Source organism: Amia ocellicauda, chromosome 18, assembly GCF_036373705.1.
Source record: "Amia ocellicauda isolate fAmiCal2 chromosome 18, fAmiCal2.hap1, whole genome shotgun sequence".
Classification (NCBI taxonomy): domain Eukaryota; kingdom Metazoa; phylum Chordata; class Actinopteri; order Amiiformes; family Amiidae; genus Amia; species Amia ocellicauda.
Window position 1 is genome coordinate 5,133,570 of NC_089867.1, and position 19,262 is coordinate 5,152,831.

Genomic DNA, 19,262 nt, shown 5'->3' on the forward strand with positions numbered 1-19,262 from the left:
CCCAAATGGTCTTTTTTAACTGGTTTTGTTGAATCTTTGATCTTTATTCTTTTGCATAGGGGATTAACACTGATGAATCTGGCATTTAAAATGACTGCACATTTTTATGAGCACAAGATGTCAGCGGGGCAGTCTTGTCCTTTTCTCATTCAGTTTGAAAGGTAAAAGGATTCAACATTTACTACGCTTATGGAGTTGTTTTGTTCTACCTTCTCAGCCCAACAGTCAAAATACTTCATCTATATTCTACCAAATCGATTGTCTTTTCAAACTGACTGCAATTGTGTTGCGGCCACAGCCTTTCATTAGTGAAAGGATCTTGCCTAATTTAAATCTTTGCATTGAAGTCATATCAAAATGAAATCCCAATTCAATTATCACATTTTCTATTCCTTTTTATTATTTTTTTAAAATAGAATTTAAAGATAAATTACAGATAAAAGGACATAAGTCTAAAGGACAACATTCTCTTTGGGGTAGCCATGTAGTGTTCCATCAGTAGGTGATGAGTTCTTGATGTTTTGCCATGTAAGTACCATCTGTGAAGCCAGCTGGTGATCTGAGGTACAGTATGTTGACCCCATAATTGTTCCAAATAATTCAGTCCTTTGTGTTAAAAGGGACACTGCATGTTGTTTGGCTGGTTATGAGCTGCTTTGTAAAAGGGAAAGTGACATTCCTTTAAGATGATTCCAAACAGACTGCAATCATGTCTTGCCAAACCGTTGCACAAACTCTGATAACGTGTAGACACGCCCACATCCCAATTGAGAGTCCATGCTAATGAAGTCATCAAGGTTCATCTTCGACTCTGCATGGCAGAAGAGGGTTATATTCAAAATTAAAAAGTATGTGTAAATGGATCGCTCGATATACCTAATGAACTGTAATTAGTCCATACAATATCAGGACTACCATTTAACAGGAGGTTATCTATGTGCATTCATGAACCTTGCTTTAGAGTAGGGTACGATAAAGGAAGAAAACAGACATACCTGCCGTTTCAATGCAAGGGTATGGTGGCGGGGGCATGCGCCAAGCCCCACTGGCATCTCTCATGTGTGACCGATCGGAGGCGAAGCTCTTCAAGTACGCATCTGCTGGGATGACTCGCAGCTTCCTGAAAAGCATTGCACCTCTGTTAACACGGCTGGAGTAGCTTGGAGATGATCTCAATCACCTCTTTATTAAAGCTGAAGCCTTTAAACTGGGAAATTGTTTCCCTTCAAAGCTAGCAATAACCTCTGATAAGTGATCGTAACAACCATTTTTTTTAATGTGTAGAAACATACCTCCTGAAAGTTGGATTGATAAAATCATCTGATTGGAGGGCTTCCCTGGCGTACTGATCAAAAGGACAGGGAAATGGTAGGACGGTATCCAGATCATAGATGAAACTCTTTTGTTCCTTGTTACATTCGTGTAGTAGAATAACATGGTAGTCCTGGGGAAGACATTCACATTTGCCTGTATTGTTAAAGTGAGTATATATAGACTGTAACATAAACAGGATCCTGCAAACATCATATTGCCTTTTGAAAGAAACCATACTCAACTTTGCCCCATTACATGCAAGATTAAGTGAAACAAAAATCAAAGAGGAGCTTTTAAAAGCAATTGTGTACATAGATCATACAACTAATATTTGATTTGTCTAACTGCTTTATCCAACTAACATTTAATAACAAAATTGCATTATAAAATTAAAGGCATCAATAGGTGGCAGTAAGAAAAATCTTATGACATACCCATATTACTGGCTTATCTCCAGGGCTTGATTTCTGTTTCCATATAGGAACCTGTAATATAAAATATATATTTAATTTATAATCCATTTAGGTAGGTTATATATGGATTACATTTGGTTTAGATCACAAAAAATTACTCCAGCAATGCATTTGATACTGATCTTAATTATATCTGACTGGGCATTTTCTTGAGTTTTAGGATGATATTCATGTAGAATTGTACCATTTTTATCATGCTTTCTATTTAATCAAATTTGTGATCTTACCATCCTTCTGTCATTTGATATGAAAATGGCATAAACTTCATCCATAGGGCATTGCTTATTGGTCATAACATGTTCACAAAGCTTCCAAACATTTTCCTCACTATATAAAAGGGAATAAAATTACCACACAAAAACACACATTACATATATGTAAGTTGTCATGCAATTTAAAATACAGCATTCACTTATCTTTACAATGTGGATTTATGAATGGATTTAATTGTATCGAAGAAGAGTTTCATTAAGTTCTTTTTGGAACTGGAATTCTTAGAGCAGTTCCAATTCAAGTTCACATTGCACATTCAAATGCGAATATACTTTTACCTAAAACAGACCAGGGTATATAAAACCATATATGTCACAGATAAATAATGTGCTGCAGTTCTGAACCACTAAGTTAAATAAACATTAATGTGGAGTTTCATGATCACCTCGACTAATGATTAATGTTTATATCTTGCGTAAATAGTGCCTTAATATGGAAAAATACCAAAACACCTTCCTTATACTGCAGTCCGAGCAAATATTTACACGACAAACATAGAAGTAACCAATTGTTTTAATAGTATCTGAATTTTGAACTTGAGACCACTATAATATGACTAGCTGTCACAATGCAACAGACTTATCAGCGGCGCGCAATTGATAATAGTTGCTGTGCAGCGCACTCGATAACACACGGGTTTCTCACCAGTAGCAGCTCGTATAAACGTAGTCTTGTGCGGAAGGAGCGATAGAGCAATAATCACTTGAAGTGTCTGCCTTTTTCATGACTTACAAACTGCACCACACACGTCAAAGACTATAATTCATCAAAACATACTTGGCTTAATCAATGCAATAACCAGAAAAGGAACGAAACGTTTTCATCTTAGACAGGACAGTAGACTTGTGGGACTGGAGTGTTACATGTTTATTGCTCCGGTAAGGAAACTAACTTACAGTGCTGACTGGCGTTCCTACATTAATGCAATTGTGTGTAGCAGGGTCTTCGTACTGTCTTTGCTCTTTTAAAATGGTATGATTATTTGCTATATCGACGTGGATTTGGAGATCGACACCGCTTCTGTTAATTGTGAAAAACAAAACCACGTGTTTTTACACACAGGGATGCATAGGCTTGTTCGTCGCCATACATCATAATTCATACGATCTCGGAAGTTGCAAAGTGCTGTACATTTAAGTCTTATTTTTCCCCACTAGCAGCCGCTCATTCCCAAATCTTGTATAATGAATAATTAGTTCAATTTGAAATCATTCCTTCCCCTGCCGAAAATAAACAGGTGATCACATATCCGTTAGAGTATGTTTCTGCTTATTGTGTTAGTAAGGAACTAAAGCCTAAGCAAATGATTATATCGCAAATTCAGAACAATGCTTTAACAAAGTTTGGTAAGTAAATTGTTAACTAAATACAGCAGCTAGATATATACTCCTATACGCCTATATACTCCTCTCCACAATCAAAACAGAAAATACTCCAAATGTAGATGATTTGATTGGCATATGCAGGAGTTCATCCGTGCATATGTATGTAAATAATGAAATGCTGCTTTTCGTGTCTATTTTAATTCGGCTGTCGTTAAGTTAACCACGTCGCTGTACGGGGCAGATCGGGGCTTATTTGTGCGATTTGAAATGACAGCTCCCGCTCTTTCTCTAACCCTCATGCATTTGTTATGACATCTGCTGCGAGCAGGAAGGCGTGTTTGCGCCGAGCCAATCCAGAGGCCGCACTCTGCGTTGTGTGCGCCGCGCCAAAAAGGTACCTGGGTATCTTGCAGGATAGATCACTCCGCGCCAGGAAATGATCTCCTTCGCAGTTCCATCAGAAACCATGAATTGAACAGTGACCAGAGCCATCTTAAAATCGTGTATCAACACCGCTTTTACACGACAACAGCACTGTCAAGTGGGCAATTCTTTCTGAGGTATATAGGAGTTTGTTACAGTACCTACTTCTCGTCTCGGAGACGTACTGTCGGTTGTGACCTGCGCAGCTCTGACGTTTGTGGCGCCAGAAATCAAGGCATGGAAAAATAGAGAAAGACGGGTACTGTGCATTCGCCAAGAGTCTGACTAAAGCCGGAAAAGGACGCGGCTGATTGCTGTTTAATTTAAATGTGATTATTCTTTAGCACTTAATTGATGGTCTGATTGGCACGATTACCAGCTAAAATGGTGATGTTGCGCAGCAGTACGGGCGCAGACCCCGCTGCCCCGAACCGCTCGGTGCTGGATTCGAGCTCCGAGTTTCTGTCGCTGCGCTGCTCGCCGAGGCGCTCCGGCCGCTGCAAGAGGGCCATGGAGGACAGTTCCAGTGGCACGGAAAACCACCCCACTAACGTGAGCAATTTCGACATGGCGCTTTTCAAAGTGTGTTGTTTGTTGTATACGCAATTTCCTTTCCTAGGGGGGCGAGTACGAAGTTTGAAAATGGAATACAGTGGGATAATTTTAGATTATACCCTCGTTTCCTGGTCTAAGACGTGTACTGTGGTAAAGTGTGTGTGTGTGTGTGTATGTGTATATATGTGTATATAATATATATGATTTGTCTGTAAAAGGGCGCCCTGGACTTATAACTAGCACTTCTGGGAAATATGCCTACGGATCAGTCGGTTATTATTTTCGAGCTGCCTGTGCATTGCGTTTAAGATAACGCCACCTAATCTAAACCATGCACCGTCTAAACTCCTCATCCTTCATATACCATACATGCTATGTCAAATAAAAGTTCATTTTTAAAGTAATTGTATACAGTGCTGTACATCTGTACACACAAGGGTTACAACCTCAGTTGTATGTATGTATGTATGTATGTATGCATGCATGTGTCTCCAATGTCTTAAATTGATCCAAGTAAACCTATCATTTACATAGGTGTGTAATTAAGATGTCAGTTAGATCCAAACCAGCTGGGGACTGGAGTTGTTTGCCAAACTAACAAGTATTGTCAGACTTTGCTATAATTTCTCCAGTGTACAGCATGCTACAGGTTGTTTTTCACTGACAGATCCAATACTGTGCAGTGTGATACAATGAGAGGTGGTGTATTATGTTTTGAAAGGGTGTTTTTCTTCAGGGCCATTTATCTGTAAAGGAGGAAGAGAACTTGGCAGTACAGTCCCTCCGAAAGACCAGAGGCCAGAAGGACAAGCAAGAAGTGTCTTTTGCAGATTTAAATTGTACAAATACTCCAGAAGTGGATGATAAAGGGGGAAAACATTGCACCAGGTACAGCCTTGTGATGAAGTCAAATTCAGTCTCAAAATAAGCCACACCGTCAGCCCTAATTGGTCTGTTTAAGAAGCAATATTTGCTGATCTAGAATATAAAAATATATAGCCTAAACACAAATCTAAGCAAAATAATACACTACAGGAAAACGCAGATTTAACAAGTAAAAACAAAGTACTTTTCTTTTGATCAGTTTACAGTTTAACTTCTAACAGTATGAATTGTCTTTTAAAACATTTGAAAATAGAAAATCCTGATCTAATTTTAAATGTAATCTAATTTTCTTGTTTCTGTGTGTATGTGTAAATAAGAATCCCATTTGTGTTTCTGATTTGTTAAAATTTTAAATTTTTCTACTTTATCACATTTTAAAAATGATGTATTTTTTTCAAATTGAAAATGACACTGTACCCGTGCATCACAATTAAAGTGCATACCAGAATCTGATTAATAAATCGGCTATAATTGCAGGGTATTGGAAAAAGTGTGGAACAGTTTGATTGATTTTTGCCCGTTTGTTTGCTTAATAGAAAATCTGCAAGATTGCAAGCTGATGGTAAAAGTAATGATGATCAACCAAAAGGTAGGGGCTCTTTAAAAACTGAATTTGAAATTAATAAAAAAAATATTTTAATTTTTGAAATTTCAATGCTCTGTCATGGATTCCCAAACTGGTGCTGGAGTAACCCCTGCCCTGCTAGTTTTTGTTCCAATCAAAGCGCATACATCTACAGTATCGCATCACTTATTGTACATGCATATCTGTATATATACATACTGCAGTCCCAATAGGCTGTATTACTGTTAATGTGCTTATATTGTAGTATGCCTTGTGTTTATTTATGGCTGAGTGTATCATTCTCTATACTGTGCCCCATCTAGTGGAACAAATGGAATATGACCGTTAGTGCTCTGTTGTTGAACATCTGTGTCCCTTGATATGTTGCTGCTAAGCACCTGTTGTTGTGATAGGGAGTTTGGCCTAATCAAAGCATCCTGCTGTGTATGATTTGTAAAGCAGATAATGGAGAAGCTATATTTAGATATACAGTATATTTATACAACCTCCAGACTAAGATCTACAGCTATAAAAATGTGATGCATCTCATTATTGCTATAGTATTGCCTTCTGCATCTGTACTGTCCATTTTATTTATTTTAATTATCAAATGGTTTTAAGGAGAAACAAATGGCAGCTATGACAACACCCTCTTGATCTCGCTTGTGTATGTATTTATATATTGAAGATCAACTTCTAAAATAAAGAGTCACTCACTTAGGGTGAAATAAATAAATATAAATAAATAAATAAATAAATAAATATTTGTCTTGGATGAGATTTGTGCACCCAATGTATGCACAATGCTGAAACCAAATTCATCAGTCCAGATTAACACTCTGCAACTACTTGATTGACGGCAATAGTTTTGAGTACAGGAATTTAAGTGTTATTTGTTTTGGTTGTTTTTAACCCTCAGATGCTTTAGATCAGGTTGAAGAATCGCCCACTCCCGGATGTGCCAGGAGCCGGCAAGATGGGATTGAAGTTGATGATGGTAAAGTGCGCCGCAGCTCGAGGATCAGCAGATACCGGCTCAACTCAAAGAATCAGTCTGTGCTGTATGACCGGCTCATTACCAAGTACGTGGATGACCGTCTGTGTTGCAGTACAAGAACATTGAGAGATTATAATTTGAAACCTGCTGATTTCTGATCCCCAGGGATATTGATGACCGGTGTATAATATAAGGCCTCCTTTGACCTCCTGATGTACTCTTTAAAATCCAATTGTGTTCTTTCCTTCAGCACCGCAGAAGCTGTGCTCCAGAAAATGGATCACATGAAAAAGATGCGCCGCCGGTTAAGAAGCAGGGACACGCAGGAAGCAGTAAGTTCCCAACCGTGACCTATATGAATGGCGAAGCCTGATGCAGGGTGACCATCCTTGTTTACTTTGAGCGAGTGTGCTTTCTGTGACTTGATGTTGTTGTCTTCCTGCAGAATCTCGGAATCTATTCAGGGGCCAAACGGAAGAGGGTGTCTGAAAGAACGGATGAGGAAACGACTGATAATCAAGAAGATGGTAATGAAGGTTGGTCTTTTTCTGTTAATGTCAGAAAGCAGTGGAGTGCCAGTTTCACTACCTCCAATCAGTCCATTTTTTTTAATAATAATGTAACCTCCCAGGGTTCACTGAAGAGGAAGATGAGGATGAGGATGGAGAAGAGGATAACCAAAAACGCTATGAGTTTAGGCAAAGGAAGACGGTGGATCGCTACCAGGCTCCCTTGGATGGTTTGTATTTCATGCTGCATCAGTTTTGAATGTATTGTACCAATCTAAACACTCCTTTTAAAAGGAATACATCTGGACCCTTATGCATTCTAATTATCTGAAGTGGCTGATTTAGAAGCCTCTTCCAACCACTTAATTGAATTAAACGCATGAAGGTGATATGTACTTCATAAAACAAAATGGTTCCCCCTCTTCTTGCTGCACATGGGAAACCATTTATAAATAGAAGATCTTCAGAAAATGTCCTTTCAAATGAACACCCCTAATGGGATATAAAAACATCATCCCTACTCAAAAGCCAGAAAGGAGGAAGACCCATTGATCTCTAATATCAAACAGTACCAGCTGAGCCTGCATTTGTCAGAAGGGGATTTTTGTTTTCTCCACTTGCAGAACCTAGGAAGCAGACCCTGTTTTACAATAGCCGCTCCTCGCCTACCAGAAGACGCTATCGTTTCAGCTCTACAGCCCCCAGGAGCCCCTACAGCAAAAGGAGAAATAACAGGTTAGGATTAATCTATTCTGTCACTGAGTCATGCAGTCAGTCAGTGACTCCTTGAATGCACTGAAGACTAATGCCTCTTATCTAGTATACACCTTGCATTCATTTAAAAGCTTTGCTTGTTTGTCCAAACTGAATACGGCCTTTTGTTATTGCTTCACTTATAAACCCTTAAACCCCCTTCCTTAAACATGGTATTCTTTTTTTTTTTGTGTGTAGCTGGTATAATCACAGCAATCACCTATATTGTTCAGTATAAAGCCACATAAGTTTGACCAGACCACTGTACAGAATAGTTACCTTAATCTGCTTTTATTCTTTTCTTTTACAAGACGCAGACATGCCATCCACAGTAGTGACTCTACTTCCTCTTCCTCCCCTTCCTCTGATGATGAGGAGCACTTTGAAAGGCGCCGGAGTAAGAATCGAAACCGAGGAATGAACAGGTAACTGCAAGGGTGACGTTCAGCTGGTACAGTTCACAAATACACTGGTTTGCCATACAAGTTATTTATTGGGATAGCTGTGACTGGAACTACTTCCACTTCCTGCTTCCATATTCCTGCTTTCATAGAGGATTCCTGCTTCCATATAGAGGAAAATGCGATGGTATCCAGTTGGTGGAACTCAGTTTTACACCGATCAGCCATAACATTATGACCACTGACAGATAATCTCGTTATCATGGCACCTGTCAGTGGGTGGGATATATTAGGCAGCAAGTGAACATTTTGTCCTCAAAGTTGTGGGGTGTTCCCGGTCTGCAGTGGTCAGTACCTATCAAAAGTGGTTCAAGGAAGGAATAGCGGTGAACCGGCGACAGGGTTATGGACAGCCAAGGCTCACTGATGCACGTGGGGAGCGAAGGCTGGCCCGTGTGGTCCGATCCAACAGACGAGCTACTGTAGCTCAAATTGCTGAAAAAGTTAATGCTGGTTCTGATAGAAAGGTGTCCGAACACACAGTGCATCGCAGTTTGTTGCGTATGGGGCTGCGTAGCCACAGACCAGTCAGGGTGCCCATGCTGATCCCTGTCCACCCCTGGTGTTGACTTGGCCTCCAAATTCCCCAGATCTCAATCCAATCGAGCATCTGTGGGATGTGCTGGACAAACAAGTCCGATCCATGGAGGCCCCACCTCGCAACTTACAGGACTTAAAGGATCTGCTGCTAACGTCTTGGTGTCAGATACCACAGCACACCTTCAGAGGTCTAGTGGAGTCCAGGCCTCGACTGATGAGGGCTGTTTTGGCGGCAAAAGGGGGACCTACACAATATTAGGCAGGTGGTCATAATGTTATGACTGATCGGTGTAGTCTTGATCCACGTCTCTTGTTAAAGTATTATGATGATGTCATTTGTCTGTCATCGGGTAGTATTGCATCTTCAGCAAATGTATACATCTCCATTTTAATTTAATTTAGAGTCCTCTAAATTCTTCTGTCTACAATTAGTTTTTTGTCAAATAGCCTGTTTTGAGAGTGTCTCAGTTTGGTTTACTGTAGCTTGTTTTAAAAGCTGTGTTCATTGAACTGGTGTTTCATCCAGATGTCTGCCCATAAACTTTCGCAAAGAGGACCTGTTGGGAATCCACAAGGATAGAATGAAAATTGGAGCAAGTCTCGCTGATGTCGACCCCATGCAGGTCGACCCGTCAGTAAGTCACTTTCTTTTACAGCTCGTTATTTCCCCCATAACCTGAGTTTTAAAGGTTAAATAACCTGATGTTCTGTACCGATCCTCCATTTAGTACTTGATGTTTTGGACAGATTGTATAAGTGCATGCCAGTCTGGATAGTTTTTATTAAGGAGTATAAGAATTTAAACCTGAGGAATGCTTTCCTGCACTTTTCCATCAAACAGGTTCGCTTTGACAGCATCGGTGGGCTGACCAGTCACATCGCTGCCCTGAAGGAGATGGTGGTCTTCCCCCTGCTGTACCCAGAGGTGTTTGAGAGGTTCAAGATTCAGCCTCCACGGTAAATACTTAATACAAATGAGGACATTAAGAAATGATAACCCATGAAGTACTTTACATGACCTGATGGAGTCTAAATATTGTTTTAACTTTCTGTTTTTAGAGGCTGCTTGTTTTATGGACCTCCTGGTACTGGAAAAACCCTAGTAGCCCGGGTTCTGGCCAATGAGTGCAGCCAGGGGGACAGGAAGGTGGCGTTCTTCATGAGGAAGGGGGCAGATTGCTTGAGCAAATGGGTGGGGGAATCGGAACGGCAGCTCAGACTGTTATTTGATCAGGTGACTTACTACTTTTATTTTCTAATGGTAGCTTAAAGACTAATTGTATAAAGGGTGTTACAGTTGTGAGATTGTATAGCTCTTGTTTAAGCAGATCTTAAAAGATATTTTGAACTTTTTTAACTTTTTTTTTTTTTCTAGTTTTGTCAACGTTCACTGCTTACTACTTTTCAAATTACATCCGAAGACTTTAAGATGCAGTTTTTATTTACTTTTTTAATTGCAATTATTTTAAAATTTAAAGTAACTCTTGACATCTCTGAGTTCTGTTATGTCTTTGGTGTAGGGAGATTTAAACTTCATCCTCAACCTTGTACTTTCAATTCTCCTATGGCTTGAGTTTAAAAGTAGAAACGTTTAAAATGCTCTAATTGTAGGCATATCAGATGCGGCCCTCAATTATTTTCTTTGATGAGATTGATGGTTTGGCACCAGTTCGATCGAGCAGGCAAGACCAAATACACAGGTGAGCAAGATTTCATTATAAAATGTTCTATAACATTATTTCAAGCTAACTAAGAAACTTCTCCAGCATTCTGGGATTTGAGTTCCTGTGACCAATCATTTTGAGTAGACCATAATGACTCACTAAGTGCCTGAATCACGGGTCTGTCCTCATTAGGCAATGAAGTGGATGGAAGCTGACATTCCTTACAACATGCTCCAGTATTTTTAAGCTCTTGTGTTTCTAGAATACAGTAACTGCATCATGACCCTTCTCAATGCTGTTCCAGCTCCATTGTGTCCACTCTGCTGGCCTTGATGGATGGCTTGGACAGTCGGGGTGAGATCGTGGTGATTGGAGCTACCAACAGACTGGACTCCATTGATCCGGCTCTGAGACGACCAGGCCGATTTGACCGGGAGTTTCTCTTTGGGCTTCCAGACAGAGATGTAAGTGTAAATTAAATGAATTGGTGTGAAATCTGCAGTACTGAATACATGCATTAAAGTACAGGAAATGCCAATCATTAACTGGAAGAGGAAGGTAATGCAAAAACTCCCCGGTTTTAAATTTACATACAACTGACTCTTTATAGAGAATGAACATACATGTTGTCAGTAGGAAAATTTTTGGTACATTTTTTCTGGTCCTGCATGATGTATAGCTTGCTCATTGATTTGCAGGCTCGTAAAGAAATCCTGAAAATACATACCAGGCAATGGAGCCCCCAGCCCTCTGATGACTTTCTGGAAGAGCTGGCAGACAAGTGTGTTGGTAGGTATTTATTTGGCTCTTTTTTTTTTTTTTGTTCTCTAATTCATGTTGTACACAAAAGGTTGTCTCCCTTTTGATTTAACCTATTCTTGGTGAAAATAATACATTTATGGGGTTAAAAGTCTGGAAATTCCATAAAAGGGATTATCAACATCAACTGATTTGATATTAAAATGCAAATGGTCCATTCATTCCTTATGTCAATGCAGGTGTATTCAGATTAGAAACTCCTGTTTTGTACATTCTAAAACATTTTAGTGGGGTTTTGATTAGGGGTAGGAGAGTCTCTTTTTCTTTTGGTTTGAGTAATTGGGGTTTAATCTGGCTATGTATTTGGTCTCATTCATGTTTTCAAACCCTTGACTTACAAGTCTGCTTTTTGCAGATTGTACATTGCATTTAATAGCCTTAATTATTCCAGTCCTGAATTAAAAACTGAACTGAAAGTCGGTTCAAAGTTACTTGTTGCTATTGGACATTCCCAAAGACAACTTTTACGTTTAACATGACCTCTCATGCCGGTTCCCTAGGTTACTGTGGTGCAGACATTAAGGCAGTCTGTGCTGAGGCTGCGCTCTGTGCACTGCGGCGCCGGTATCCACAGATCTACGCCACCTCTGAGAAGCTGCAGCTGGATGTTGCCTCCATTAACATCAACAGCCGGGACTTCGCTATGGCATTGAGGAAGACTGTGCCAGCCTCCCAGCGGGCTGTGTCCTCTCCTGCCAAAGCCCTTTTGCCCATTGTACAGCCCCTGCTCTCTGGCGCTCTCGGCAGCATCCTGCAGGCCCTGCACAGAGTGTTCCCCCACGCAGAGGAGGGCCTCAAGAGGAAGAGGGACACCGGTGGGTCATGTGTTCCTGCTCTCCTCATCCCTCAGTGCTGCCAAGTCCTCTTGTATTTGTCCTAATTAAACTTTTTATTTTTTTGTCAGATCTTACCGCTAATATTGTGGATGATGATCTAATGTACAGTGACGGCGAAGGGCACTCTGTTTGTGAAAATGGCCCTGTCCATGGACCAGCCAATCAAAAGCCCAGCTTCCTCCATTTTAACAGGTAACTTGCGCATGTAAATAGGGCTGATAATGGATGCCTAGATACACGTGCATCTGTTTCCAGTCCAGTTTGGTCTAATGTGTGTATCCCTCCTCAGGACGGCCCATTATAACCCTACCTCGTACCGGCCCAGGCTACTTTTGGCTGGCCGGCCGGGGTCAGGTCAGAGTTCACATTTGGCACCTGCTGTCCTCCACTCCTTGGAGAAGTTCACAGTGTACACGCTGGACATGGCTGTGCTTTTTGGGGTCAGCTCCACATCCCCTGAGGAAACTTGTGCACAGGTAAGGGAAAAGCTGCTTTTTGGGTGGGGGTGAAATGATTAGTCTTTTTACTTGATTTAGACTTACTTTTATTTGATCATGCTAACAGATATTTGCTCAAGTTAGAATAGTATGCTGTTACTATAGATTCCAGTTGGAACCATATTTATTGTGTGGATTTTGGAGAGTGAATGGTCTGCTCCTCACACTTTCTCTGCACCTCTATTTCAGCATCTGAAAGTTTTTTTAATTTGGTTTTCAGCTTTTCTGTCAAGCAAAGAGAACTTCCCCCAGCATCTTGTACATTCCTCATATTAACCAATGGTGGGAGACTGTAGGATCTGCTCTGAGAGCCACCTTTCTCAGTTTGCTACAAGATATTCCTTCATTCTCTCCAATACTGCTTCTAGCCACATGCAATTCACCTCATGGAAGCCTATACACAGAGGTATGGAAACACTTTGATGTATTTTAATTCCTTATTGTTTTTCTTCACACTGTAATTTGCACCTGCTGGGACTAAATGCAATCAACAATCCAAATTAAATATGTGTAGTACTACTGCCTCCAGGCTGTGCCTTATGTTACCACCATGAGGGTTTTGCATTTGTGTTTTTTGTTTTTTTTTAAACTCAATTGAGTCCAACTTAAGCCAGAACGGGTTTAACCCAAATCCTGAGAATAACAAAGACTTCCCGAATCTTAAAGGTGTCTGTGAATATACGCATGCTATAGAGGGGATGAGACTCCACATTTTTAATAGTTAGCCTAATTTACTGGCTTTTAGTTATAGTTACTGATTTTTTTTCATGTTTTAGCAAATCAGTTTGCTTCAAACACAGAACATGGCAGTGCTGACTGTAAACTGAATCACTTGATGCAGAGAAACCAATGCAGCGATTTGTCTGATTCAATAATGGGAGTCTCGTTAATGATTGATTTTATTTTCAGATCCAGGATCTCTTCCGTATTGAATATGGAGAGGTGTTTGAAATTCAGCTCCCCAGCCAACAAGAGAGGAGGAAGTTCTTTGAGGATCTAATTCTAAAGCAAGGTCCCAAGCCTCCAGCCTCTAAGAAGAAAGCTGGTTGGTTGTGTGTTTTTTTTTTTTTTTGGGAGAGGGAATCATTGAAATCATCTGTTGTGATTTATGCATGTATATGTAACTAATTTATGCTTACTTTGCAAGTACAACCTTTTAATGCCTATTGTCCACTGAAATATACTTTTTTTTATAAATACTAGTTCATGCATGACCTCTGTTACTTTGTCTATCCATGGTAAATGAGTCTGAATATTTCTTGCCCAGTCATTGATGGAGTGTACTGCTATTCAGCCTGGTGTCTAGTCGAGTGTTTTGCTCATGCTGCTTGGTAGTGGCTCTGCAGTGAGTGCCTGGGTGTAGCTGATTGTGACCTGTGCTGTATGCAGTGATCCAGGCCCTGGAAGTGCTCCCGGTGGCCCCCCCACCCCCTCCTCGACCGATGACCGAGGCAGAGCTGCGGCGGCTGGAGGAGCAGGAGGAGGACACCTTCCGGGAGCTGCGGCTCTTTCTGCGGGACGTCACCAACCGCCTGGCCCTGGACAAGCGCTTTAGGGCCTTCACCAAGCCTGTGGACATCGAGGAGGTGCGTCGCCCAGATCAGGGCAGCTCGGGGTTTGACAGTCCAAGCGCTAACCCGCCCACAAGTTGCAAGTTACAAAGTTGGACTCCATCATGTTTTGACTTCTGATGAGCAGTTCAACTGTGATTTGTACTTTTGTGATTTTTGGCATGTAGGTTGAGGTTGTAATTTTTGGTCTAGCCCTTTGTTGGTTACAGTGACTATCTGTAAAGACATATATGGTTGTAAAATGTGCTTTATTCTTCCATGGTATTGAAAATTATGACTGTCTGTGCTTTTGTCCTTGAAAATGCATCTTTGATGATTAACCTGCACATTTTCCACTTTTTAGGTCCCAGATTATACAACTGTCATTAAGCAGCCCATGGATCTGTCCACTGTTCTCTGCAAGATCGATTTGCACAAGTATGTTACTGTGAAGGAGTACATCCAGGATGTGGATCTCATCTGGAAAAATGCATTGGAATACAATCCAGACAAGGATCCTGCAGGTAACATGACTTTGCATCCTAGAGATTTATACATCTTGAACGTTGTTTGTGGGGTCGTTCGTTTTATTTAAACTTTCGTCCATTTAATTTATATCTGAATAAATAAACCATTGGAGTGGTTTTTATAAGTGATGCATACATGGGTGGAATTTTTTACTTTACATGCATTCCTGTGAGAGGAAACCCTTTCAATTGGATTAGCAAGTATTCGACTTGGTAATTTAAGCAAAATTTCCTACAGTCACTTCAATGTTTTGCTCTTGTGTGTTACAGATAGATTAATACGCCATCGGGCCTGTGCTCTGAAGGACTCTGTACATGCAATCATCAGAGAAGAACTGGATGAGGATTTTGAAAAGCTTTGCGAGCAAATTCAAGAATCCAGGAGCAAAAGAGGTAAAGTGTTTTAGAAATCTGTTTGGGACTAGTTTTCATGATAAAGAGGGAGTATTGCGTATAGTAGTTTGAGATTTAGAAGCTTGGTTATATTGCTATATGAAATTTTATGATTTATTAGAAGATAGGCACAGTGTATCCAAGTGCTTAATATATCTTGACTAGCCACATAGTCAGACTAGTTTTTAACATTCTTTGAATTTTAATCTTTCCTGATCCCTGGTCTGTATTCTGAGAGAAACTGGGCCCCCTATTGTGATTAGGCGTGAAATGTATTCCTTTGAAGGTATTACACTTGAGCTATTTTACATTGCAAATCCTAGCTTCAAACCCATTTTGCATGAACAAAGCTCACTGTTTAATGATCTGCTAGAGACAAAAATAAACTTTCCTGTGTAGTACTCGTTAAAATTTGAAATGCTTTATCACGGTTTTCTTTTGAATTGAAGGTTGTTCAACATCCAAGTTTGCACCTTCCTATTACCATGTGCTGCCAAAGCAGGCCGCTGTTGCTGAGCCCAAGAAGATGGATGCCAGTGTAGTTAAAGAGACGGCCCACGTGTCCACAGTACCTGTGGCTGCCAGCACTCCACGCCCTGCAGGTGAGGTTTGACAGTTGTGTGCATGATCTTTTTGTTCGATCAGTTTAGTCACTACATCAGGAAGAAATTGAGCCCTTTCAAACGGGAGATAAACCGTCGAGAAGGGGCACCATCTTTGCAGCATAAAGCATCTGAAGACCTAACCATTCGGAGCTTCTGTATCCCAGAGTGCTGTAGAGTTTGTAGTGCATCTTCAGTGAATGGTGAAAGTCCCAGGGCTGACATCTCTGACCACTGAGGTCTTGAGCAGAAGTATGAAAGAATCATCAGTTGGCAAATTCTGAGCATCCGTTAGTTATTCATCAGACTCGTGTACCACCACTGAAGGAATAGCGAGAGTAGGGAGAGGAACAGCCACTTGACCGGACAGGATGCATAGAGCCCACCTTCGAGTTATAAGCAGAGTAACTGAGATCACATCTCAAAATCTCTATTTCAAGGCTTCACTCGCAAGCAGAAATAAATGCGTTCATGAAGTTCTGAGCCAGTGAGGTTGAAGAACGAGCTAAACATTGTCATTGCAGAATATATGTGAATAATTGGAAAGGGTAATTTAACTCCTGTAAGGCTGTTAGTTGAAAATGTTAGCTCTTTGACAAATGTGTCCATGATCAACAAAAGTGGCAAGCATTTCGCATTTCAGTTCTCATGTATGCACACCAATTTTTCTAACAAATTGCCAATGCAGTGATTCCTGTTTCTTCTCTACCACTTTGATTTTGGTTTATGAAAATAACTTCTAGGTAACTTGACATTAATATTTTAGGTAGGTAACTATTTCACTTAATTTAATAAATGTGCTCAAATATTAACACGTTTACATTTGGGTCCAGGGGATCAGGTGTGGGAAGCCCTATGTATTGTCAGGCAAGCAACACTTTGCTAAATCCCCCCTCCCCCCACACAAAAATCTGCTTGCAGCTGTTCTAAAGAAAAAACGCAGGCGATGCCGTTGGAGCTGTGGCATTATCAGCAAGAAAAAGAGCTCTGCTCAGACCTCCAAGGAGAACGTAAACATGTCGGGGGTTGAGGAGGACGGGAAGGCAGAAGACGAGGCCGAGAGCGATGAGGGTGAAGAAGAGCCCGACCACGACCCTGGCTGCAGCTTGGAGCAGACCGAGCTGGAGGCCTGTGATGGGGACTCCTCAATGGAGTGTGACCCCGAGCTGCCTGAGTGCGCGAAGCTGCAGCAGCCCGTTGACACGCCGGCACAACTGGAAGAGCCTGCAGAGCAACTGCCCCCCGAAACTCCCGAGCCCGAGAAGACGGATCGTCCGGAGGAGCCCAGAGGTGTGTAGACTTGGCGGCTGCTCTAAATCTGGGGGTTTTATAGTCTTCCAAGTTTGTAAATGTGTAAGGCAGGCAGTGTCATTTCTCACGGATCTTCACTATGGGTCTAAATCTGATCAAATATCGATCATGTGTATTCCTGTTCTAACCTGAAATAGTTGCTCTTTTTAAGCTGGCTTTATAAACCCTATTTTTCCAACCATATAGGAGGGGGATTCTCCCCCCCACTGTGATGGTGAATATCTGAATTTGTTTTAATGTCATTACATTTTTTCGAAGGTGCACTGAACTTGAGGAAAGGACAATTTCCGTTTTTTTTTTTTTTTGTGCTGCTTCGACTTGGCCATTCCCAGCACTGCTGTCCTGCCATATTGTGTGTAATATGCCATTTGTGTGTGCTCCTCCAGAGACATCCCTCCTGCGTATGACTCGAGGGCGCCGCTCACAGGTTGAGCAGCAGCAGCACATCAGCGTGGAGAAGGCCATGGAAATCCTCTCTGAACACACACCGCCGCTAATCGTTAACCACCAGGACCTAAAGGTATCTGGTCTACTTTTTTTTTTTTTTCCTCTCCTCTTCACTCATATCACTTGAAATTTGAAGTTGTATGAAGTCATAGTTTTAGAAGACTTTAGTGATGCATGATAACGACAAACCGAAAGCTGCTTGGAAAAGTATATTCTCATCAGTGTGTAAAAAAAAAAAAAACTTCACAAATTTGTTATTCTTCTGTTTGTTGTAGGATCTGCTGAATGAAGTTGTGTCCAGGACTGAGGGATTTGAAGTTTATCAGCTTGAGAAGCTCTATGCACTGCTTTGTCAGTGCATTTATAGACACCGGAGAGACTATGATAAAACTGCACTAATACAGGTATGTGCTTTTGTACTTTATGAAATGTATGTATTCAGTAATCAAATCAACTTTTTCTATAAACTCTTCAAATGCTTTTAATTGTGTTTTGGTAGTTCAGCATGTCATTGAGCTGTTGAATAGAAACTAAGCTCTGGAATGGTAATTTCATTGTTTAGAAATTACTAAAGCGGTTTAATTGCTCATTTTATGTAAGCAGATCAGGCTTTATTCTCAAGAGACGTGGTTTCATAAATGGAAATAAAACATGGTGTAATTTAGATTTTTCCCAAATCCATTGAAATTCTATTTTGCTTTCATTAATTCAAAAGTTATTTTGAGGATATGGCACTGAACTTTTATTAAAAAAGTTCTTGTAGTTGAAAAGCTGCGGTTACCATCAACTTTAACAAACGTTGGCCTAAAATGTGAATATTTGCACTGTAATTCTTGATTTTATAGTTCATTTTTATAATGCAAAATGCTGACTGCATAGTCTTTCTGCCATCTTGGCGTTTTTAAGTGTGAAATATTTTACTTTGCCTTTCTATCTTTTTACAGGAAATGAACAAAGAAATAGAAAACTTCACATAAATGATCGGATTTGAAAATTCAAAATTAAATGCATCACATTAAAACAAATACTTTTTTTCTTGTATCATTTAATTGTAAAAAGCTTAAGACTACTTATTAAATGTTTATTTTGCTATAAATATACTTTCATTTAGATTATATTCTTAAATGAAATGTTTTGTATGGCTTAATGTATTAAATGTTTTTAGCTTTCAACAGTGTACAGGATTTATTTTCACTTCTGTTTTCATTAAATATAAAGTCTGATTTCAAATATACTGAACAAAACTATAAACACGACATGTAAAGTGTTGGTCCCCTGTTTCATAAGCTGACATGAAAGATCCCAGAGGTTTTCCATATGCACAAAACTTATTTCTCAAAAAATAAAAAATAAAATCCACAGATTTGTTTACTTCTTTTAGTGAGCATTTCTGACGGGTGTGACGCATCAAGAAGCTGATTAAACTGCATGATTATTACACAGGTGCACCTTGTGCTGAGGCCAACTAAAATGTGCAGTTTTGTCACAACACAATGCTACAGAGGTCACCAACTGTGAGGGAGCGTGTGATTGGCTGCTGACT

The 19,262-nt window shown here is 40.3% G+C and overlaps 2 protein-coding genes across 6 annotated transcripts; one reads left to right on the forward strand and one right to left on the reverse strand.

Moving 5' to 3' along the window:
- Window positions 1-335: 335 nt before the first annotated feature.
- On the reverse strand, window positions 336-2,926 carry ntaq1 (N-terminal glutamine amidase 1). 2 transcript variants are annotated; one of them, XM_066691309.1, is made up of 6 exons: window positions 2,838-2,926; window positions 2,015-2,114; window positions 1,749-1,799; window positions 1,293-1,444; window positions 996-1,120; window positions 336-811 (listed from the first exon to the last, which is right to left on the reverse strand). In XM_066691309.1, exons 2-6 carry the CDS (start codon window positions 2,078-2,080, stop codon window positions 708-710), a joined length of 498 nt encoding a protein of 165 aa, XP_066547406.1. In that variant the 5' UTR covers window positions 2,081-2,114; window positions 2,838-2,926; the 3' UTR covers window positions 336-707. The 2 variants fall into 2 exon arrangements, with proteins under 2 accessions (XP_066547406.1, XP_066547405.1); XM_066691308.1 differs by having other exon boundaries at window positions 2,706-2,925.
- Window positions 2,927-3,816: 890 nt separating this feature from the next.
- On the forward strand, window positions 3,817-18,975 carry atad2 (ATPase family AAA domain containing 2). 4 transcript variants are annotated; one of them, XM_066691345.1, is made up of 28 exons: window positions 3,817-4,390; window positions 5,100-5,251; window positions 5,785-5,837; window positions 6,742-6,895; window positions 7,061-7,142; window positions 7,256-7,346; window positions 7,442-7,549; window positions 7,943-8,054; window positions 8,384-8,497; window positions 9,600-9,708; window positions 9,915-10,030; window positions 10,133-10,307; window positions 10,685-10,773; window positions 11,042-11,201; window positions 11,436-11,526; window positions 12,057-12,371; window positions 12,461-12,584; window positions 12,682-12,868; window positions 13,110-13,295; window positions 13,799-13,934; window positions 14,279-14,475; window positions 14,804-14,963; window positions 15,237-15,359; window positions 15,809-15,961; window positions 16,883-17,251; window positions 17,659-17,792; window positions 17,995-18,123; window positions 18,664-18,975. In XM_066691345.1, the coding sequence occupies exons 1-28, from the start codon at window positions 4,193-4,195 to the stop codon at window positions 18,694-18,696; spliced, it is 4,050 nt and encodes a 1,349-aa protein (XP_066547442.1). In that variant the 5' UTR covers window positions 3,817-4,192; the 3' UTR covers window positions 18,697-18,975. The 4 variants fall into 4 exon arrangements, with proteins under 4 accessions (XP_066547442.1, XP_066547444.1, XP_066547441.1 ...); XM_066691344.1 differs by having other exon boundaries at window positions 3,818-4,390; window positions 6,733-6,895; XM_066691346.1 differs by having other exon boundaries at window positions 3,818-4,360; window positions 6,733-6,895.
- The last annotated feature ends 287 nt before the right edge of the window (window positions 18,976-19,262 follow it).